Source organism: Grammomys surdaster, unplaced genomic scaffold, assembly GCF_004785775.1.
Source record: "Grammomys surdaster isolate TR1022 unplaced genomic scaffold, NIH_TR_1.0 334, whole genome shotgun sequence".
Lineage (NCBI taxonomy): Eukaryota > Metazoa > Chordata > Mammalia > Rodentia > Muridae > Grammomys > Grammomys surdaster.
Genome location: NW_021604753.1, coordinates 3,549,923 through 3,574,150, shown reverse-complemented (window position 1 = coordinate 3,574,150; position 24,228 = coordinate 3,549,923). Strand labels below are relative to the sequence as shown.

At 47.4% G+C, this 24,228-nt stretch overlaps 1 protein-coding gene across 2 annotated transcripts in view; it reads left to right on the top strand.

Moving 5' to 3' along the window:
* Positions 1-24,228, top strand: part of Clec16a (C-type lectin domain containing 16A) — a 197,173-nt gene that overhangs the window by 88,942 nt on the left and 84,003 nt on the right. For both annotated transcript variants that reach the window (XM_028778325.1, XM_028778326.1), the window contains exons 17-18: positions 2,888-3,016; positions 8,336-8,456. In XM_028778325.1, the coding sequence (XP_028634158.1) occupies positions 2,888-3,016; positions 8,336-8,456 (250 nt within the window). The remainder of the gene's footprint in view (positions 1-2,887; positions 3,017-8,335; positions 8,457-24,228) is intronic.

The window sequence follows — 24,228 nt, the reverse complement described above, 5'->3', positions numbered from 1 at the left end:
AGGCTGGTACATCAAAACATACAGAGGCTGGCACATAAGAACAGACAAAGGCTGGTACATCAAAACATACAGAGGCTGGCACATAAGAGCAGACAGAGACTAGTACATAAGAACAGACAGAGGCTAGCACATACCTTCATGCCTGCTAAATTTGCAGAGGGCTCTGTCTCATTTGGGGCTTTCTGGTCAAGTGGCAAAGACTGTTAGTGTGGTAATGTGATGTCCACCACCACTACAACATCAGAGTATATTCATCCCTATGCCCCTGAAGTATTTGCCTTTATTGCTTCCTAACTGTGTGCCCTTGGGCATGTTACTCACATTCTGAGCCTGACTGTTGTCATCTGTGCAGTGGGGCTCATACCTCTGAGCTGCCCCAGTCGGATATAAAATACTCAGCAGCAGGCCTCAGGCAAGGCCAATGTGGAGAAGTACATATGTCCACTTCTCCCCTGCTCCCTGGGTTTTGCTTGTTTTACTCCAGTGTTTATGGTCTGTCCTGAACAATGTTTAGCATTCTCCAGAAATACTAAGCGGGCATACCGACTGACATGAGTCCTGGCTGCTCCTTAAGAAATCAACCTCTTGCCAGCCTAGGTAGGACAGGCCTCACTTAGTGCTTGCTGCTCCGTTGCTTCATTAGGTGGTAGCACTGTGTCTGTAAGGCAGTCAGAGTCACCTGCATATCATTAAACACAGGTGTCCGTTATTGAGGACTGACTATTTTCAAGGGTGAAAAACATGTTGTATATATTGGGTCTGACACAAAACACAGTTCTCATCTTAAAGAAAATAAGATAGTTTATTTTGGAGCCAAATATAAGTGATCATGTTTAGTACTCAGATTACCCCATCCGTGTTTTGTTAAGGAACTTGTTTCATGGAGTCACAGAACAAAATAAAATCATAAATCTAGACTTCAAATCTATTGATAGGAACATCAGGTGTCAGATTATAGTTAAAGTGAGGGAGGTCTCTATTATAGGTCTCAGATGCTGTCTAATGACATTTAGATTAACACATTCCAAAAAGTTTCACCTGACAGTCACAAGGATGTGTGGTCAGACAGAGGTGAGCAAGGAATGGCTGGCTATCAAGGAAGCTAAAAAGATAGAAGATGACAGTTTGGCTCCAAGCCTGCAGCATGCCAGTTCTCCATAACCAAGGAGCCTTTACCAACCTACCTTGTAGAATCTTCAACATTAAAATTGTTCTTTTTTTTTTTTTTCTGCCCTGAGAACTTCAATCCAGAGTCTTTACCATGGACGACTGTTGCCATTGTCTCTTTTATCCAACTTGGAGAAAAAGGAAGTCAGAGAGGCTGGGTTATGTCCCTAAGTCTGTCCAGCCTGCTAGTGTCAGAGCCGAGCTTCCATGGAGAGTGGTCCTCTCTGCTGCTCCTCTAGAGCAGTAAGCAGAGGTGCAGTGCTTCTGCGGTCCCTACCTCTTCCTGGAGGACAGACTGGAGATGACAGCTTTCTATTCTGTTTGTCTCTCAGCCCCCAAGTAGCACTCAATAAATAGATGACAAGTGATCTTTTTCATGGACATAACTCACCAAAGCATGAAGTGATGGGGACATTTATAATGAACGTAAGTGTTTAAAGTGTCAGAAAGAGAAAAGCAGACAGCATGGCTAAGTGGCTCCCTGGCTTCCACACCTGACTCAAGGCTCTGGCAGCGAAGCCCTCACCTCATCTTTGTCACTGCACCCCTGAGGCATCCATGGATCACTTTCAAGGTCATACCTCCTTGTGACATATAGGTTGTCATGACTGTGCCCATAGAGTCCCAGCCATGCCTAGGAAGGCAACTGGTACTTTTCTCCTTCAGACCATCAGTTACAGTGGGAGCACTGCACAGGTTTTTAGCTTCTCCTTCTCTAGTGCAGATGCCCCTCCCAGAGTGTGATCTCCCACAGTACCCTTTTCAGCTTGGAAATGTAAACTCCACAGATTGTTTATGATTTGGAAAAGCTAGGGCTCCCAAGCCCCTCAAGTGTCTGCCTTTATTGTTTCCTAACTGTGTGCCCTGGGCATGTCACTTACATTCTGAGCCTGACTGTTGTCATCTGTGCAGTGGGGCTCATACCTCTGAGCTGCCCCAGTCGGATATAAAATACCCAGCAGCAGGCCTCAGGCAAGGCCCATAAGCCAAAAATGTGTTCCCTTCCCCTCATCCCACCCCACAGGAAGCTTCCTGGGGTTTGCTTATTTTACTCCAGTGTTTATGGTGGGTTCTTCTGCACAATGCTTGACATTCTCCAGAAATACTAAGGTGACACACCCCAGTCCCTGCAACTGAAGTCAGTCCCCAGCTGCCCCTAGGATATTGGCCTATAAGCTAACTTAAATGAAGCTGGCAGGAGTGCCACACACACTGATTCCTTAGCAATGCAGGTTTATTGCTAAAGGGATGATGGACCCTGAGGCTCACTGGTACCCCCCTACCCCCACCCCATGAGGGAATGGAAGGAATTCCATGGAGGAGGGTCTGTAGAAGCATTGTAGACAATCTGTACTGTGAAAAGGCCCTGCTGGAAAGCCAGTGCCAAGAACAGCCTGGAGTGGGAACATGGCTGTGCCATCCTGCTCTGGGATACAGGGATTTGGAGAAAGGGACTCAGGCCTCTGGAAAACAGAGTTTAATGTGTCCCACAAAGGAAGGCAGGCAGCCAGCACTAGGTGGTCATGGGGCCCTCTGGCTTAAATGAAGGGGAAAGCCACAACTTGGAAAATGAAAAGAGCCTGCCACTCATCTGGCGAACAAGAAGTATAGCCCCACCCCCACCCCATCCCTCCAACCCCTTCTAATTCAGAGCTAGCTCTCATTTATGGCCCAGGTACAGGAGGGCCTTTGCTGAGGCTTTCTGTGCTATCTCTCCTAGATAAAGCCCATGAATGTGGAGTATCTCATGATGGATGCTTCCATCCTCCTGCCCCCAACGGGCACTCCACTGACTGGCATTGACTTTGTGAAGCGGCTGCCATGTGGTGATGTCGAGAAGACACGGCGGGTGAGTAAGTGTGATCTGGCCTCTCCTGGCCCATTGGGGAAAGGGTCTCTAGATCAGTTAAAGTCTGCCTCCAATAGGTATCTAGTGGCCTGTAAAGAATACCCTCACACATGCATCTACTACCACACATGGCTTTCCAAAGCCTGCTGCCCTTGGAAATTGGAGATTGAGATTCTGTGGCAACTGGCACCTCTGTGGGCTGCTGCTAGACCACCTGCACCAGGGCAGAGTGTAGCCAAAACCCTGAACGGAAGCCAAGCTAAGCTTCTTTGAAGCATGAGGATACAGAGCCTAGAGCACCCAGTACGGGGAGGTGGGTGTGAAGCTCGGCTCTGGGGTCTCAGAACCCCAGGCAACACACTGGCAAAGTGTCCCATAGTAAGAGGATGGTGCTGCCTGGCCAGGAGGCAGGAGAGTATGTGTACAGAGCCTTGTTCTTAGAAACAGCAGAGGGTGATCCCCTTATCAGCACTTGGTTCTGAGGTGGCCACTCTAGGAAGCAGCCTCGGTCAGGCTCTTCACAGTATTTTATCTCCTGCGTAAGATCTCGGTTTCTTTCTTAGAAAGCAATGCTGCCTTTTCCTGGAAAATCATTCCCTGGAGACATAACTGTGGATGGATACTTTAGAGGCATTCAGGACAGCACCCAGGCTGACTGCCGTCTTCCTCAGTCTGTCTGTGGCTGGAGCAGCAGATGGGTTCACTTTGGGATTTCAGAAAGCAAGTGATGTAAAGTAGTGTGTGCCTCAGACAAGAGGCCTCTGGACCTCCTCCACCCTGCTGCTGCTTTTAACCATGTGCTCAGGAGCTACAGAGGAAGTGGGGACTTTGTATCTTCAAGCAACACACATTCCCAGCCCCCTGAGCAAACCACAGACTCCTGCAAGTTGTCCTCTGACCTCCACGTGTACACATAACACATACTTTTTTTAAGTGTAAGATCAAAATACCAAAAGTGCCCCTGAGTCATAAGAGCCCATAAGGGATTTTCATGTTGAAATAAAGTCATCAGAGTTTTTGAGGTCCAGGGAGAGACTGAAGGAAGCAGAACTTGGATTTGAGCTGTCCCCACTCAGGTAGGGGCAGTTGGAAGAAGAGGCTCAGAGAGAACACGAGTTCATGAGTCAGGCCTGCAGAGGTTAGAGCTGTGTGATCTTGTCATTGTTTAACCTCCCCAAACTTAAAGTGCCTCCCTGTGCCCTCTCAGCGTTTGCCCACAGTAGCTGACAGTGTGACGTTTCTGGCAGATAGTAAACACTGAAAGTGTCGAGCCAGGAGTGGAGTGCACCAGTGTCTAAGATGAGCAAGAGAGGTTTCACTCAAGGACTCGGACTAGCTAAGCTTAGTGCAGAGGAGAGCCAGCAGGGGGCCGTGGCAAATGCTAAAGTCTGAACTGAAGCATTAGCTATCTGGGAAGCCAATGGCAGCGGGTCCCTGTGCTAGGGTGTTGTGTTCGGTCCAGGGATGGAGCCAGGACATGCTCATGCACAGCAAGTGATCAGCCTTTTCTCAGTTTTGTTTGAGACAGTGTCTCATTAAGTAGCCCAGGCTGGCTTCTACCTCAACTGCTTCTCCTCCCATCTTTGTCTACACACTCAGCCTCTTATGATAGCACAGGAATCTTTGCCATACTCTCACTTCCTCTCTTCAGTGTATTGTGAGTTTTCCTGTTGTGAGAGTGGTTTTTGCAACTCTGGATATGCTTCCCAGTTCTTACATGCTACCAGTGACATCATCTCCAGCCTATAATGGAGGGGTGTTTGTTTGTTTGTTTGTTTTGTAGACAAAGTCTTATGTAACCCAGGCTAGCTTTAACTCACTATATAGCCAAAGATAACCTTGAACTCCTGATCCTCCTTCCTCTACAGCCCAAGGGCGGATGTGCTGTCATGCCTGTCTGATGGTTTTCTAAGTGACCTTTTAGGGCTGCATAAAGGTTGTCAGGAGTCCTCTGCCATGGTTCCCATAGGTTTCCCATTAGTCAGAGTTTGGGGTGCTTCTACTGTAATTCACTCTTTCTCAGCTGAACCGTGAGAGCTACTTCATGAACACAGTGTTTTCTTTCTTTTGAATTATTTCCTTAGGAGAAGTTTCCAGAAGCGGAGTTTCTGGTTCAAAGGGTATGGATGCTTTCTGTATGTCTCTAACTTCACACCTAGCTTTCTCTCTGGGCCAGGCCCACATCCAACTGCTTCAGCCCTGCTTTCAGGATGACTTACTTTCACAGCTGTCTCCACAGCCTTGGTGGGTTTCTAACCTGAATGACTGTCACCTAAATCTAGCTGCTGGCAAATATGGCAAGGAAGCTGGTAGAGGTGACCTCCTCAACGCTTGATCCAGGGCCACCTGTGCCATGGAAAACCCTCACTCACCATGTACCCCTCCCAGAGCTGTAGGCTAGGAGCTCCTACTCTCACTCAGCCCCAGTTGGAGCTGAGATTCTTCAGCCTCCAGACCTTCTCTTGCAAAGCCTCTGTATGGTCTGGGTTTCTAGATCCTGAATGTGACTGGGTTTGCTTCCATAGACTCATAGAAGCTAAGAAATGGAAGTTTCTTCTTGTTAGAGCTCAGTCTTCCCTTTTGAAATTTGGTCTCCTGGGTTCCAAGATCTGAAACAGTCATCATTTCTTATTACTTTTGGCTATGACTTTAAAACTTTGTATCTTGATTTAGCAAAGAAAAGAAGAGTGCTGGATAAAACGTTGGGTCCCAACCCCTGACTTGGAGGCCAAGGACTGTGCTCAGAAGAACACAGGCTGTGGAACTGCATGGGCAGCCAGCTAACAGCCCTGTGCCTCCGTCTCTGCTTGTCAGATGGGAACACAGAGGGTCATTAAGAGGCCCAGATGGCAGGCAGCTGGGCATGGTGATGCACCTTTATTCTCAGCACTCAATGGGGGATGGGGGTGTGCAGAAGCAGCCTGGTCTACTGAGTGAGTTCCAGGACAGCCAGGGCTACACGGAGAATCCCTGGAAAGAGTGGGCAGGGTGGGGGGGGGAGCCCCACAAAGTGTTCAATGACTTTGAGTGGTGTGAGGGAGCTGTTAATCTCTCTAGGGTGGTGGCATGAAGTGGCCATGGGGCAGGCCAGCATGCATGCCAGCCCCTCTGGCTGCCTTGGGAACCTACTTCTGCCCTGTGGGACTCACCTCTTTCTGTTCTTAGACGTGGGCTTCTTTTGTACGTGGCTTTCCCTTGAGAGTTGGTACTTTAAATGGTATTATGTATGCTTTATATTCTATTTTATAGTTTAAATGACTTTATTCTTATGTGTGTTCCTGGAAATATCTTCTATTCAACATTTGCAGAGCAAAAGCAGATGTTTCATCAAAAAAAGGTGTACATTAAGAGCCAAATTCCCAATTCATAGATTCCTTGGAAAACCTGTCTTCCAAGGGATTGGCTACAGAAAGCAGCATGTGTTTCTGTTTTTTCATCTCAGCCATTCCCCTACTGGGGGGTCTTTGCCATCAGAACCCTGACTGAAAGCAATGTACTTGATACCATCATCTGTTTTGCCCGTGACATGGCAACATGGGCCGACTAGGACATGCATCAGTAGGCTCTTTTCTTTCCTTCTCCTCATCCCTGAAGTTGTAACTACTTATTTGAGAGCTCTGGCTGCCATATAATACTGTGACACCTGCTCCCCGTTGCTGTTCTCTGGACTGGCACAGGGATAGGATTGCCTGGTATACGAGGCTGTGTCAATGTGTGCCTGATACAGCCCCTTAGCAGCTGTGTGGGCCAAGCTCACTCTGCCCTGTCAGCACCTCTCAGCAATCTTGCTCCTGGAGTCTTACATTTACAGTATAGGACCCCTGAACCCCAGCACATAGTAGGAGCTTACTAGATAGGAGCTCTTGATTTGTTTTGTTTTGTTTTGTTTTAATAGAACCGCTCCTCTATTTTTTCCAGTTGGTACAGGCTCTATGAAATCTAGACTTTAAAATCTGCTAAGGACATTCAGGTTGGCTCCTCATACCTCCCCACCATTACTGCAGGAAAGCTGCCTTTGTCCTGTAGTCCCTGTGTATTCAAAAGTCTATGTTTCTTCAGATGAGGTCAGGGCTGTGGAGTACTTTCAAAGTCTCTGCATGAGGAGCCTGCTCCAAGGCAGGATCAGGGCTTTGTTAGCTAATCAGAGATACTCATTGCCTGAGCCACTCAGATGCAATGACCCTCCAGCCCTTTGAAGGCAAGAATTTTTTCTCTCTCTTTTCTTGAAAGTTCCTTACTAGATAAAGGATTTCTTCCTTTCATGTAAGCTAGGACTGTCACCATCTTTGCCACAAACAGGAATTTACCTGTGTGAAGTCACAGTGATTTGTTTGCCCTGATGTTACTTTATGTTGGTAGTGGTATCTATCAAGGGCCTGGGTGACCACTCCTTGCTGCAGGCCTGTGCTGGCTGTGCCCCCTAGCCTTGTCTCAGACTGCAGCATAACCAGAGAACTCAAGAGTGCTGTGCCTTGTCCACCATAGTGGGGTTGGGGAGCAGTGGTGACATTGTCTGTGTGTCTCTGGAGCTGTGTTCCACAGTGTCAGGAAGAGACCTGAGGGTACTCTCACCTGTGCTTCTGGGCTCTCTGTTGGTAGCAAGCTTGTTTCTGGAGCTTGAGGGCTGCTTTTGCACTGATGTTCCTGGCAGCTGGTATCTCTGGTCTTTTCTCTGCTCCCAGGTCATGCCTGGTAGCCACACTGGATGCTGACAGACCTTTTTCATGGGTCAGGGATGCATGTGCTGACAAGTTGTCTCTGCCCCTCAGATGACATGAGGGCATGAGGGGCCCACAAGGCTTTATTGTCCATTGGCTAAGTATCAGCTCACCTCTCAGTGAGTCTAACCAGACCTAAAGCCTAAGTGCATGCTGCTCTCCTGTCTTGTGCCCTCATTTACTGGCTAGGACTGGCACACAACTGCTAATTGCTGTCTCCTGGCCCCATTAGCACAGTTGAAGTGGCAAGGAAGTTGTAGCCCTTCCTGAAGTGCTGCCTCATCACCTCCCTGGCTATTTTCTGGCTGTGGAATGGGCAAACTAGCAGTCAGGAGATGTGGGTTAAAGATCATATGACCCTTGAGGACAGGTCCTGGCAAATGGCAGGCCCCCAGTGAAGTGACCTGTTGGGGACTGAAGCAGCCTCTCTCCTGAAGTATCATCTTACTATGACAGCTCCAGGCCACAGGGCTTCAAGGCTGGCCTGTTCTGTCTCCTTCCTTTCCATTTAACCAAGAGTCACCATGCAGTGCCTTCATGCAGGGCACCTCTCCAAAACACTCATAAAACTCCACTCTCCTCTGCTCTCTGCTCTATCCAGGCTATCCGGGTATTCTTCATGCTGCGATCACTGTCACTGCAGCTGCGAGGGGAACCTGAAACCCAGTTGCCACTGACTCGGGAGGAGGACCTGATCAAAACAGATGATGTCTTGGATCTGAGTGAGTTGGCCATCATGTCTTGCACCAGTGGGCTAGGGGGTACAGGCTCTGCTCTGTTGAGTCACCAGCTGTGGTGTGGGAGTATGTGCAGCATGCAGTCTGCACTGCCATTGATGCAGGATCATGCAGAAGGGCACTGCTGGGCAGAGGAAGGTCCAGTGAGACTGGGCCTCACTGACATGAGGACAGCACTGGCCTTTCTGGTGTTGTGGATTAAAGGTTTCTGTCTGAGTCCAGTGGAGAAAAGTTTCTCTTGATGCCAAAAGGAAGCCCATAAAAAATAAGCCATCAAAATGAAAAGACACAACAAACCCAAAAGCAAATCACCAGTGTTTAGGTAAAAATGAAGGCTTTGGAAATCAGAAGAGCATGTGCTCAGCCTATAACCTTGAACTATATATTGACCATTGTCTATTGCTGTGATAAAACATCATGACCTAAACCTACTTACTCATCACAGTCTGTCATCAAAAGAAGTCAGGGCAGCAACCTGAAGGCAGGAACTGAATCCATGGAGGAATGCTGTTTATTGTCTTATTTCTTCCTCATGGCTTGCTCAGCCTGCTGTTTTTGTACAGTCCAGGACCACCTGCCACAGCATCACCCACAGTGAGCTTGGCCCTCCCAATTCAGCCACTAATCATGAGAATTCCCAACATGCATGACCACAGGCCCATCTTGTGAGAGCATTTTCTCAATTAAGGTTCCCTCTTCTCAAAGACTATAAGCTGTGTCAAGTTGATTAAAAACAAACAAACAAAACAAATAACGAGGACACTGTCATTCATTGCTTCAAAATTCCCTCGGCAACATAAGACAAAATAAAATATTTTTATTTTATTTTATTTTATTTTATTTTATTTTATTTTATTCTTGAGACAGGGTATGTCTGAATAGGCCAGGTTGGCCTTGAACTTGAGATTGCCTTGCCTCATTTCAAAAGTGCTGGGGTCAAAAGCATGTGTCTCCATGGCAAGTGAATAACTGAGGTTTAAGAGACTGTGATATCTCCAGAGCCCTTCTCATAGTTATATGGCTTTCTCTTCCCTCCATTTACACATGCACACTGAAGGACACAGGCTTTCTGTATGTCAGAGCATACTGGTGCATTAGGTGTCTGCTTTTAAAAGATCTATTTTTGCTTTCTTTAATTATGTGTGTATGTGCAGAAGACACATAATTATGTGACATTTAATTATGTGAATGATGAATGCAGGTGTCCTGGAGGCCAGAGGCATCAGATCCCCTGGAGTTAAAGTCATGAGCCACCATGTAGATGCTGGGAACCAAAGCTAGGTCGTCTGTAAGAGCAACAAGCCTACTTAACTGCCGAGCCATCTCTCCAGCTCCATGTTAGGAGTCTTTTAAGAAACAGAAAAGCTAAACCAGCCTGGCAGTGGGAAAAGAAAGGAGCTGGCTAATAGTTTTTGGGAAGGCCAAGAGTAGTGTTGTCTTCAGACAAGGCTGAATCTGGATGTTGCATCAGTCAGTAGAAAGCTGCCCCTTGCTCTTGGCTCTGCTTCCCTGTCTCCCCATCTAGTGGAAAGATGACCACCATCAGCCCCAGCTAAGTAGCCCTGACAGAAATAACTATAAAAATCCAGAGTTGGCTTTCAGTAGCCCAGATTGGACAGTGGAGCTTTTCCTCAAACCATGCAATTATCAGAGGAATATATCAGGAACCTTTGCCAAGGACACAGGGTTAGCTCTGGATACTAAGTATGAGAAGGGAGACCCAAAGAGGATAACCTCAAAGGAGAGGTATGGGCAAGGCACACAGAAGCAGCAGGGACTGCTCTGTAGTCCAGCTGTGTGAAACCATCTTTCTGAGGGATGATTTATAAGTTCTACCAACCGTCAGTATATATAGTTCAGTGAGTTCTGACAAAACTGTGTAACCAGCTCTCATAACAACCATTGAGTGCTAGCTCTCATAACAACCATTGAGTGCTAGCTTTCAAGCCAGCTCTGCTCTACTTTTTCTCCTGCACCATAGCCTCTGTTTTTCCCTCTGTAAAATGGGATTGTTGCTATGAGGTAGTGGGACACACCTTTAATCTCAGCACAGTAGCACTCTTTTAATCCCAGGCAGAGGCAGGCAGATCTCTGTGAGTTCAAGACCACTCTGATCTACAGATTGAGTCCTAAAAAAGCCAGGGTTACACAAAGAAACCCCCCAACCTCGTCTCAAAAAAAAAAAAAAAAAAAAAGGTGTAATTGCAGGCATTGCAGGTAGAGGACTCTTGGAAAGCCTTTTTTAGCGTACAAGGCTCCAGCCTCCATCCTTACTGTTAGAGGAGGAAAAAGGCAGAGGGGCAGCCATCTTGTTTAGTGCTGAGTGAAAGATGGCATGAAAACCACAGCTGCACCCCTTATCTGAGCAGCTAGTGGCTCAGCACACCAGAGCATCCTACCTCCTGCATGGCGCCACATTGCCCAATGTGGGGCATCATCTCTCACCAAGGGACCAAGATACAGAAGAGCACCTCACTGGCTCCTACTCCTCTGCTGGCACTTGTCCTGTTTGTGCTTTCATCTCTCCTTGTGTTAGAGAAAGAAAGAAATTATGACCCTCTTTGCCTGTCTCCTTTGACCCTTCACCCTGAAAAACAGCTGTAGTGATTTCTGTAAGGCTAGAATTGATCGAGTTGGCCAAAGAGAATCAGGGCCAGGCTTTCTCTCATTGGATCCATGCAGAGAGGGAGACAGCTCCCTTCAATTTTACATCCGTGAAATGGAATTAAATTTTATGCTGGGAATTCATATTCCTTCTCTCCTTCCCTTAGGAAGGGCCCTGCTGAAACAAAGGTTAAAAGTATTTCACTTATCAATTTTAATTGATTAGTTGCTAGTTGAGATCACTTAACTGAGCCTTATGGTAGTTGGCCATTAAGAAAGTAATGGCTGGCTGGCTTTACCCAGCCTGATTGCAAATTATGTCTTTTGCTAAAGAGTATGATGTTCAGAAAACTTGGAGCAGTAGGGATTTTAAAACCTGGTTCTACCATGTTGTGAGCTACTGCTGCTGCTGCTGCTGCTACTGTTGGTTTGGTTGGTTGTTTAAAATTATTTTGGTGATTGTAATCTTGAAAAAGATGATCGCACTTCAAAGTACACAGGTTTCTATAATGCTAACCCTGGAATGGATGGATGATGGCTGAGTGATTGGAAGCCTGATGTCTTTCTGTCTTTCTGTCAAACTCGGAAGCTGATCTAAAAAGAGAGGTTTGGGATTGGTGCACTTTAATCTCCCATGATAAGGTCTGGTAGGCTTAAAGAAATGCTGACTTTACACAGCAGGAAACATGACATAACAAGTATTTGTTGACCTCATTTTACTGATAAGAAACACAGCCTTAGAGAGCACTAGCAGCCAGACAAGACTCTGCTGACCAGTACCGGGTTTTTGGTCCTGCATGGCAGGAATCACATTAAGATGCCTTCCATACCGTGCAGCAAAGTTGTTGTTACATTCTGGGTCTGCTTTGAGTGAAGCCTGTCTTTGTTCTTCTAAATAGGAGGCTGGCATAGGGCAGAGGTCATGAGCTGTTTGCTGTGTCTGCTGAATGAAGGAGGGAGAGAAGAGAGGAGGAAAGAGGCTTTCATTCCGGGAATAGCATTCTGGCTCACCAACCTCTAGGCCTCAGCCTCACCATTGTCTGCCCACATCTTGCCTTTTGCAGTGTGCCAGCACCCAGTGCACATTAATTGTCATGGCTTTTCCAACTCTTTCCTTGTTAGTTGAATGAGTTGCCTGTTTTACAAACTCCAAGACTCTAGGGTATGGGTTGCTGTTTGAAATTAGAGATGGAACTGTGTACCTCTGCTCTCAGCTTGCCCTCCTGGTGTCATAGGCAGGCCCTGGTAGAGCCAGAAGCCAGCTGCTGTGACCTACAACCACAGTAGTATATGCGGTGCACCAACTTACATTCTCACTTTTTTGTTTATGTGAAACAGGGTCTCATTCAGTAACTCAGGGTGGCCTGGGTTGTAATCACTTGTAATGACAGCTGGCCTTTGAACTCCTGGCAGCTTCTCTGTCTTAGATACTTAAGTGCTGGGATGATTGGTTTGAGCCACTGCACCCAGTGTATTCTGACTTTTAAAATTCTTCCATGAAGTCCATTCAGTGAAAATCTGGTTGATTTTCTTTTCAGGTGTTATTGAGTACATGCTATATGTCAGGCACTGTACTAGAAGCTGGAGTCTGACTATGTGACAGTAGGACATGCTCAGAGCAATGCTGGCACCATGACAGTGTCGGGGAGGCTACTTAGGAAGGAGACATCTCCCAGACATGCCAGTGGGACAGGCGTCCTAGGTGGCTCACATTCAGGGTCAGTGTTTTATGAGTGACTGGCAGAGATATAGATTGACTCTGGGGATCTAGCTTAGGGCAGTCCACATGGCAGGTTCTGGTATCTGGTGACTCAGCAGGTCATCAGTATAGGCAGGCTCTGTAGAGGGGACAGGTTCCTGCAGCAGGTGAGATCGACAGTGAGGGAGCCCAGAGAGGCATGTGTGGCAATTAGGACACCACCTCAGCCCTCCTCAGCCACTGTGGGTCTGACTTGGCTCCGTAGACTTCAGAGTGAAGGAGACCAGGAGCCTAGATCCTGTTCTGTGGGGCTTGGGTTGGACAGAACCACCGTCCTGTTCTGTGGGGCTCGGGTTGGACAGAACCATCATCCTGTTCTGTGGGGCTCAGGTTGGACAGAACCATCATCCTGTTCTGTGGGGCTCAGGTTGGACAGAACCACCATCCTGTTCTGTGGGGCTCAGGTTGGACAGAACCACCGTCAGTCACTGGAAACTTCCATCTTCAGGGTGGAGCCCTATAGCAGCTTGTTAGAGCCTCAAGAGACAGGCCTGAGCATGCAGACCTCAGCCCTGGAGTGCAAGGCTCCTCAAGTTCCCCAGTCTGGGTCCTGGAAAGTATCCTCCTACAGACTCTAGGGTTCCATAACCCAAGGCAGCATCACAACAAAACAGTACAAGACTGAGCTTCTGAGGACAAGATAGCAAACTTTTTGTTTTTAAGCCAAGACAGAATTTTTTGTTTTGTTTGGTTTGGTTTTTCAAGACAGGGTTTCTCTGTGTAGCCCTGGCTGTCCTGGAACTCACTCTGTAGACCAGGCTGGCCTCGAACTCAGAAATCCGCCTGCCTCTGCCTCCCAAGTGCTGGGATTAAAGGCGTGCGCCACCACCACCCAGCTTTTTTTTTTTTTTTTTAAACAAAGCACTATGGGCACAGTAATGTGCATCTTATCCTAGCTGCTTGGAATGCTGAGACAGGAAGACGGCTTAAACCCAAGAAGTCAAAACTAGCCTGAGCAATATGGGGAGTATCTGTCTTGGGGAGTATTATTTGTTTTAATTCAGAAGCACTTATGAGTTGTCATTTCATAAAAGGATACTGTAAATACCAGGAAAATAGAGTGTGGTTACAGAAAAGGGGAGTATCTAGGAATCACCTATCTGCTGTGCCTTACCAGGTGGGAGGAGCAGACATGTGAACCCAAAGCAGGCTTTCCAAGCTCCCAGACTCAGGAGGCAGTAACTGCCCACCACAGCATCGCAAAACACAAGTTAGACGGTTGCTATGCCAAGTGCTTTGAGAGCAGGTACCAGCTTCTCTGGCTGGAGCTGCATATGGATGTGGGCACAGCAAAGGGCCCAGCGGCCATAAAGAGAGAGGCTGGAGAGGAAGCCGTATGGGCAAAGCAAGAACAGGGTTTCTCCTCAAGTAATACAGCAGGGTTTTATAAAGCTGGCTGACTCAATGGTGTCTCAGGAACCCTCTCTGCCCTCAGCATGGAGAGTTGGTTTTTGGGTCAAAAGGTATAACAGGGAGGCCGAGCCCACAGAACTTTCCTGAAGAACCCAGAACGGAGATCTGCAAGATGCTGTCCACTTGTGGCTCACATGCTGGTGTGCCCCAGCAGAAGTGTCCTTACACCCTGCCCCACCCCCTTGCTTTTCTGTGGCCTGGGTTCAGAGGTGCATTATTGTATAAATGCCAGTCTCATTGGATCCAGTTTGTTCGCTGAATCCGCACAGGGGGACTGTTTTATTCACGCTCATGTCTTGGCCCAGCAGGCTGCTTTGGCCCTACTCCCATCCTTCCTGGATGCTTCTAGCCCAGGATCTGCTTGTTGAAGGGAGGTGACTGGCAATATGGAAGAAGCCTCGGGTCCCAGGACAATGCAGACAAGTCCTTCTCTGCTCCCTCCCAGCCATATGGCCTTAAAGCAGATTGATTCTGCTCTTGGAGCCTCAGCTCCCTCATAGGTAAAGTGAGAACCATGATGCTTACTTCTGCAAGATACTAAAAGGGCGCTGTAGAGATTGCAGGCTGCTAGGCTTCAGGTAGACAGACCTACTAATATAGTTTGACAACTGGTAAAATGTTAGCGAGAAAAGTTCATGTTAGCTACCAGCATTTCAAAGATAGAATATTTCATTGCAGAAACCTAACTTCCTATTCCTTTGGAGTCTCAGAGGATCTGTCCATGTGGAGTCTGTATCTTCCCACCAGAAAGCTGTTGCCACCCATTTTTGTGTGGGGACACCCTTGTCCCCAGCTATGAGCATCTCCTATACTCTAGCCCTGTTCCCAGCAGCATCCCTGCAGAGCACCTGGATCCATCTTCCTGCAGAGCCAGCCTGGAGCCTTTTCGTCTAAGTCGTTCACAGTGCCATCTTGCTGGCTGCTGCCTTGCACTGCCCCTGCCCCCTCATGATCCACGTGCATTGGTCAGTGTCTCCAGCTCCTCCTGCCAATGTCGACGGTCACTTACCTCCCTCTGCTCCACTCCAGCTCTTGTCTTCCACCTGGATTGCTTCAGTCCACCTCTTGTCATGTCATTTGGGGCCTGCAGTTCTTCTCTGTGTGTAATGGCTGCTTGTCAAAACAAAAGTCAGACTCTGGCCTTCCATCTCACTCTGAACAACCAGCAGAGCCTTGGTGACCCTCAAAGTCTAGCACCGTTGGCCCCAATTGTCCCCCGCTCCTCTTTAGACAGAGCTGGTCCATTCCAAACTCAGCCTCGCCCGACCGCAAGCCTGACTTGTTTCCTAGAACAACCATGGAAAGGCCCAGCAAAGCTCACGTGTCACACTGGCCTCAGGTTCCTGATTTGTGTTTGAGATCTAGCCCAAGTTCCTGTTTTTATTTTTGTTTACTGATGGATAAGAGTGTAACTATGATGGTTGTTGATTTTGTGATGCTGGGTATTAAACCCTGGGCCTTGCACAATAGAGACAAGTGTTCAACCACTGAGCTATGCCCCAGCCTTCTGTGAATGTCATGAAAGACCTAGCAGAGGGGCCCATCCCATGCCCCTCCACCCTGCCATGTTTCAGCAGAAGGTCCTACCCCGTGCCTCTTCACCTTGCCATGTTTCAGCAGAAGGTCCTATTCCGTGGCCCTCTACCCTGACATGTTTTAACAGTTCTCCCTCTGCTGTTTTCTCTGTCCACTTACAGAGAGCTCTTAAGCCCAGTGAGCATGCCTGACTGGACTTGTCTGATGGCCTGGAGATTCATTTCCAGAAAATGTATCAAGAAGCTCCCCAAGCAGGTTATGTGGTTTGATTATAAGTCTGTGAAAATGTGAACACATTGATTTGTCTTGCAAAACCAATGATCATTTTGCAATTCTGTCAGTTCTCGAAAATTCCCTGTTCACTTATTTTGCTGATGACCCAGGCATGATCATGTGCTTCATACTGGTGAAAATGAAAAAATAACACAAACAGTAAGCACAGTGCAAGACAGAGGATGGCAGTGTCCTAGAAGGTAGCAGCCTGCGCTTTTAGCATTGTAAATCCTGAGCTGGAGTGAGCTCAGCAAAGAGCATTTGCCTGGTATGTATAAGGCTCCCAATTTCATTCTCAAAACTGCAAAAAATAATTTAATGTACAAAATAACCTTATTAAAAATGAGAATGATTGCTTAGCATGTGAGGCCCTAGATTCAGGCCCCAGTACCACAAAACAATGAATGAATATGATAGTGAAAGCCAAGTGTGGTGTCCTATGATCACAATGACTCAAGAAGTTAAGGCAGGATTGTTAGTTCAAGGTCAGCCCTGGCCCACAAAGTAAATAATCAAAGTATCACAGAAGATGACTCCACAAAAGGGAACAATACAGGGATACTGTTCTTAGATTCTTGCAACCAAAGATACCTGGTGTTGCAGCCATCACCATACATAGTGGATTAAGAAAATTGTAAAGTGGGCTGGAGTGATGGCTCGTCCGTTAAGAGCTCATACTACTCTTGGACCTAAGTTTCATTCCCAGTACTCATACCAGATGCCTCCCAACTGTTTGTGACTCTGGCTCCAGTGATCGCATGCCTCTGGCCTCAGGGCATCTGCACTCAACTGCACATGCCCCGTGCAGAGACACACTTACATATAACTGGAAAATAATTTTAAAAATCTTTCAAATGTAGCTTTAAATAAAGGATCCCTTTCTGGCAACTGGGTCTTGAAACTTTCATGAGAAGCTGTGATTGTGTAAGGTGACTGGAATCAACATTGTGTTTCCTGGGTGTGATGATGGCCTCATGGTTGTATGGGAGTGTGTCCTTGTCCTCAGTGAGGAAACTCCATGTGTTTAGGAGTAAGTGCTTCTCAGAGTGACTCAGAAAGCAGCAGTGTGTGAGGTTGAGAACATGAGAGCAGAGGCAGGTACAGCCTAAGTGAGAGCAGAGGCAGGTACAGCCTAAGTGAGAGCAGAGGCGGGTACAGCCTAAGTGAGAGAGAACAGAGGCAGGTACAGCCTAAGTGAGAGAGAGCAGAGGCAGGTACAGCCTAAGTGAGAGAGAGCAGAGGCACAGACAGTCAAGTGCTCCACCCGGTGAGTAAGCCATAGGCACACGTGTGTTTATTGTAGCCATCTTTACATTTTTCTGTAAGTTCAAAAATTTTTAAAATAAGAATATAAGAGAATGGTAAGATGGCATCCATCCTCTGAAATTTTACCGTTTAATAAACGGTGTATACTGAATTGAGAAACCAAGGCCTTGAGATTTAGGAAAGCCTAGGGAAGTGTTCCAGCTGTGTGATGCTGGGCAAATGAGCTCACACCTATGAACCTTCTCCTCCTTGGTAAATTGAGTGTAACAGTGCCTGCTTCTGGATTCTGTAGGCTAAAAGAGACATTTCACTGGAACTCCTCAGCATGGCATGTGCTGGCACAGACTCTGGGAACAGACACACTGAGCACTCATGTCCTGGCTATCTCCTGTGTAGGGGGACTTCTGGGATTTCAGTTTCTTTAAAAAACACAGAAATATTTTAAGAATATGTTTTCATTTTAATCCCAGGTGTAGGAGTGTGGGGCTGCTTGGACTCTCTGCAGCAGCTGACCATGGTTTGCCTCGTGCTCTGTCAGAAGCACAGTTTTGCCAGCTGCAAATAGTTTCTGCGATTGTGTGACATTTGGAATTGAGGAAACTTCTCAGAGAATATATAATGCCAGAGCCCCAAGATGGGAGTGGTGGTTGGTGGTCATTTGAGGGCTTGGTTGTGCTTTGATAGTAGCCATGCTTAAAGAAGTAACAAAAGGAAAGACATTAGATTCCGGGATCTCGATTTCTCTCTCCCCTGTATCCTTCTTTCTCTCCTAGCTAGAGATGGGGTGAAATGGGGTGGGAGGTGGGAAGAGTGGGAAAAATAACCTACAAAGTAAAGTAGCAAAGACCAGATACAATGCTGAGAGCTGAAATAAGTTCCTTGCTCTCTAGAAGAGCCTCTCTAGGGGTCTGAGAAAGCATGGCATCATGAGTGTCCCTGTCAAAGGCATACACTGGACAGTGGCAGAAGCCATACAGGCTTGTTAGCTAGATGTTCCAGGAAGGAGGATACCTGCTGATTGGAACAGAACCACCAAGACCATAATGAGGAGCTCAGGTCAGTCCCCCAGGCTGCAGCCCCAGAAAAGTCATTTATTCAGTGTCAGACCAAAGTAGCGACATTGCTAACATGAGACCCAAGAGGCATGTGTACACAGCAGCTAGGGGACTGTGGTTTGGTGGCTCTTGTGCCCACCCTCCCTGGCCTATTCTTGCTTGTTAAAGAAAAGCACAGCCCACACAGGCTCTCTTTTGGTAAAGCACCCTAGTGGGTGTCCCTGCCTATCACCCAGCACGACAGATGGACCTGAGTGGTTCCTGAGCCTTCCCTTCCCATCCCATGATCAGAGGCTTACTACAGCCTTGCAGCTGGACCCTTCACCTCCCCAGTCAGGCCTCTGCACCTCTTCCCTACCCAAGTCTGTCATGTGACACTGGCTCCAAGATTTCCCTGTGCCTCCCCTGCCCATGTTGTGACATGTCTGAGTCTAGCTGACAACATGGTGTGTGGGGCTGACTGCCCATCTCTCCTCTGCTCCTGAATCAGCATCTAGCCCCACTCCTTAAGCATACTTCAGATGAATTTGCACATCCTGCTTAGTTGGTATCTCCTGGGGGCATGTACAGCACCTGTCACACAGTAGGCTTTCAGAAAGGCTTGTAGGATTGTGCCAACTCAGGCTTTAACAGCAGTTTAAGCTATGTAGAAGCATGAGAGTTTCATTAACACAACAGTGGCATCTTCAGAGGTTGTCTGTCATTTGGAGCCAATGGATGGCAAGTTATGGACTGACATCTGGTCTTAGCTACATACAGTATAGAACAGTAAGGTTCCTAGTGGGCACACATCCCAATCTAGTGAAATATCTCAAGAATCTTATACCATCATGATAGTTTCTTTTAAATGTGGATTGTTTCTATTTTAGCAGTTGAGTGGCCCCAAACCATTTTGCTTTTCTGAGGGCTAAAATCAATATTTTTCTCTTTCTACTCTCTCTCTCTTTCATTCTTCTTTTAACTTCCCACCCTTGCTCCATTCGTCTCCCTTTTCCGTCATTCTTACTGTGCTCTGAAACTGAGCCTCTGAACTGGTTAGATCAGGAGAAGGAAAACAGATTTGAATTAAGCCCATCCTCTGAGGAAGTAGAGACCCAGGATTAGCGCCATTCCCCTCTCTATGAATTAGGCTTCTCCTCCTTATACTTGATGAATAATGTTGCTGGCCGCTTTTCAGAAATGAAGTCGAAATATGGAGAAATGAAATTTGTATCTTATAAACTGACTGGAAATGCGATTATAATACAGCTGTCAGTTTTGTTCAAGTGGAAAATTTCTAAGTAAATCCAATTGCAGCATTATTTGGTTCTTTTAAAACAGGGTGATGTAGCTGTTTCCTGCGTATTGATTATTTGATTGGTACCTGTCTGCTGGACCTTTTTTTTTTCTCTCTCAGTAGCACTCATTGATGTGGTTTAATGTATATTCCTGTAATCTTTCCCTGTTTTATAAACTTACAATCATAATTGAGCTACATTAGAGAGACATGTTCTGCTGAGATCACAAGGTCACCTAACAACTGTGCCCTCTCTGGTTGGCTATGGATTGAAGTGAGCCTAGGACAATTCTGACCAAGACAAAAGGTAAGAGGATGCAGGCGTTCCAGACAACCAGCCTGTGCATGAGAGGAAACACTGCCTCAGGGAGGCTGGCTTCAGGAGTCTGCTCATCTTTCTCTGTAAAATCATTGTTTCTACAGAAGACATTCTGCAGCTTGAAGCTGTTTTCCAAAACCCTGTCTGTCCTGTGCATTTGAACATGCGCCACAACTGGCTTCTCAAACGCCAGATGCCCAGACAACCACAGTACCTGAGGCCAGCGAAGCCTAGGAGCTGTGTAGGTTCTGGACACTTGCACTGGCAGGGCCATATCCCTGTCTCTAGTGCCTGTCATGGCATCCTAAGGCATATTCCATGACCTTTCCACCTCAGACTCCTGTGGCTCAGCTCCTGTGGAGGCTGCAGGAGGGTAATATGTTGCCTGTTAGAATTGAGCAGACCTGACATGGCCTCATTGAGCCCAGTCCATAGGCATCAGCCAAGAAGCCCTCAGACTTGACAGGCCAGAAAGCTGGCTTCAGGTCTTTCCAAAGCCCATCTCCCTATAAAGCCCTTTGCAGGCTCTCCTTGTTTAGACTAAAACCCCTGAGTAGCCTTCCCTCCTCTCTCTGTCTCTCATCTCCACACCAAAGTGCTCAGGAAGTTGACCAGTTCAGCTATTTCATGGTATCCTCGTGTCTGACCCTCCTTACTACCTGCAGCTCCTCTCCGTGTACTGTACCTCAGAACACAGGCCTTTGAGGGAGCAGCTCCTTTACCTCTCTCTCCACAGCAGATAGCAGCTTTATGCTCACTGGGTTCCTGTCTTGGAGTCTTTATCTGGACTTTTAGTACCCTGTCCTTTATAATGCTGCCTAGGCAGCCACAGTTCTGTGATGCTGACCCTTGAGCCACATTCTGCCTTGTATTGCTGACCACTGAAGCCAGCCTCCTTGACACCATCTGGCTGACAGGAGAAAGAGACAGTAGTGAGAGCTACCATTAGAAATAGAAATCTATAGGAAACCCTAGCTGAGGGTTAGTTAGTGTTGAGTTTCAAGACGTCCCTGGCATTGGCCTGCTCAATGATGCTCTCTGGGGCTATGCCCACACAGGACTCTAGACCCTGCGGCTGCCTCTGCCTGCTCCCCAGTCTGGCCCAACAAGAGCAGGATCATACAAGGTCTAGTACCTACCTCTTGCCTCAGGAAGGAGGACTGGCTTCTGGCCCTGATATCTCATTGACCACGAAACACCCAAAATAAATCTCTGGAGATAATGAAACAGCAACATATACCATGACCTTTAAGTCAGAAGAGGGCTGCCTCCACATGCCTCACCCTACTGGGGAAGCCACCTGCCACTTTCCCCAGCATCTAGCTTGCTGACTGGCCCCAGTCTGCTTTGGCCTGTCTTCATTCTCCTAGCCCACTCCAGCCCCACTGGGAAGAGCAGTTTGCAGGAGTCAGACTGCTCCCTCCTCCTGTATTTGTCTTAGAAGATGGCTTCTATTTAGATTAGGCAAAGTACTTAGAAGTGTTGCCTGCCAGGATCCTAAATACATACCAAGTGGGGGGAGGGAGTGGGGGGGAACACTAGGATTATGTCATGAAACCATGTCTGAGAGTCGAGAGCAAGAGAAATATACAGAATACTGAGCTTGGAATACTTCAATGCTTAAATTGTAATTTCTACTTTTATTTGCCTGGAATAGAAGTGACTGTTGGTTTTCCACAGTATCCTAGTGTGCAGAGCTGTTGGGAAGCATGGAGTCCACCCCTGACCTGTCAGCTAGGGCAGGGCAGGTGGAGGGAGGCTAGCAGTTCTGAGTTAGCAGAGCTGTGGGGGATCCTTAGCCAGAGCTGGTTCTTAACACCACCTGTAACTTCAGAGCTCGGAGCCAAGCCTCTTTCATTTGCTCTGGAGCAAAGCCTGACATCTGAATGCCTTCACGTAACCAGTATTAAGAACCATGGTATCAGGCAGAGTGAGGAAGTTTCTGGAACTCAGCACTTAGTCATCCCTACTCTATGAATTCTACCTCCTCTGGAAGCTGTCTTTCCCACTTGCCAATCATCCACGTGTCAGCAGAGAAGTGACTCTGGGCAAGAGGCAGCAGCTGTGTCTGTCTAGCTCCTGAGGCTGCCTTTCAGGGTGAGGAAGGTACTCTGTCTAACTCCTCATTGTGTGATGGATCTCAATGAGGTTGACAGTCCTAACCACAGGACTGCAGTAGTCCCTCTGTCCCTAAGCACTCTTCAGAGGAGGGGCCGGGCTTTCGTGGTGGCTGCAGCTTGGCTTTCTCTTCCTGGAAGAAGCCCTGAGCACTGGGAGGGGACACTCAGGAGAGGCAGGAAAAGGCATGCTTCCACTGTCCTGCTGCTCTAATTGAATACGGACGGTCAGTCAGCCCTACTCAGTCATTTCTTTCTCTTTCCCCTGTTGTGACTGCTTGTGTACATGTGGGTTTGTGTAAAGTAACCACACAGCTTGCCTGTCATGATCAAGTCCACTAGCCTCACCAGAGGCCTCAAGTGCCTTTTCTGACAGAGAAGAGTTTTGGAGATGGGTTAGTCACTCTTCCACAAGCTTCCTGCTCAGACCCCTGGTCCCATATGTGAGCCCTTAGCCAATATTGAATCCAAAGAGCCCTGACGCCCCCATACCTGAGTCCTCAGGAAAGCTGTGCTTTGCCTCGATTAAAATCGCTTGACCTGGCTCTACATGAGATTCCTTCCACAATTCACAGCTGTCTGCAGCATGGAAACCCCAGCCTGTCCCTAACTCATCTGCCTTCTGAACCAGTGCCAGTCCTGAAAGCAGCCTGCTCAGTTTCAGACACAGTCATGAAAATGCTCCAGGAGCTAACAGACTATCCAGGCCAGAGTCAAACAACCAGACCAGGGAGATTCAACAATTGGAAGGCCTAAGTTGGCCTCTCCTGGTGTTCTCATAGCTTCTCCAAATCATTTGCTTATAATTAAGAATGAAAAGTTCCCTCTTCTCTGTCAGTCTGCCTCCCACTTTCTCCTTGGATATTACCATCTTGTATCCTAGCTTAGACAAACCTTTCTTCCCCTCCCTGTCAAATCTTCATGCAGAACACACCTACCCACAATTCCCTGGATCTTCATCTTGATACATCCAAGTTATCTCCTGCATTCATCTTCTTCTTCATTGCCAGAGTCAGCCCTTTGCATTTTATAATATGTTTGCATTTTTCTAAATGCAGTCGGGGTTTTCCAGAGCTGTGCAATGTCAGGAAATAAAGCTTGTCATTTAAATGACTCCTGTTAACCTTTAGCCTTTAGGTGGCTTCTCATAAAACTCACTTCTCTCCCAGCTCTGCTTTTCATTCTCCAATGCAGGGAGCCTGGTGAAGAGCCTACAAATTTCTCTGTCTGCTTCCCTTGGTGTCTCCCTCCTCTGATCCTCTATACTAGACTCTCACAGAAGTCAGAGGCAGAAATGTGAGCCTCAAGAAGTACACAGCAGGAGATTTTGATCTAGATTTATGTGGCCCCATTACTGGTATTTCCTGAGGTCTCCCAGTCCCCTGGCTTCAGCTGCTTCCTTTCCTCTCATCTTGCTGTGTGGAACAGTAATGATCACAAATACCACCTAGTGACATTTTCCTAGTGCCACTGCTAGCAGTGTTTCAGACAGCTTAATGCCTTGATCCCTCACAAGCTGGCCAGGTAATTCCTGTCATCCTCACCTTTTACGAATGAGTATGCTAAAACAGAGAAGCTCAAGGTTCAGTAGCCTGCTCAGTGCCATGTTGTACTAGGAGAGGGGAGGCAGTACTCGACACAGATCAGCACAGCACTTGGACTCAGAGCTCTGGACTAGGACACCCCCACCCCATCCTCTGCTCATGCACTAAAGAGCTGCTCATTCATTGGCTAAGTAGTAGCTCAACCTTTAGGCAGCTGGTGGTATCCAGCAAAGATACCTAAGATGGGTTTGGATGTTCCAGTAATGATGGGGAATAATGCATTGAGCCTTTGCCAGGGGAGGGAACAAGAACTGATTGAGAGCCTGAATTGTTGAATGCAGTGTATTCTTATGATTATTTACCAGACGGGCAGTCCAACTGAGGTCCTACAAGCAGAGAGCCACCCAAAGTCAAGTCTCAAGGCTATGTGGCTAGTGATACTGGTCCAGTCTAGAACACCAGGTGGTATGTGTTGGATTCTGGGGGCTGGTCTATCAGATTTATGCAAAATTAGGTGCCCTACAGCTCTGAGGTGCCAAGAGCAGTGTGGGCCTCACTAGGCTTAAATCCTACCATGGTTTCTGAGAGCTCTACG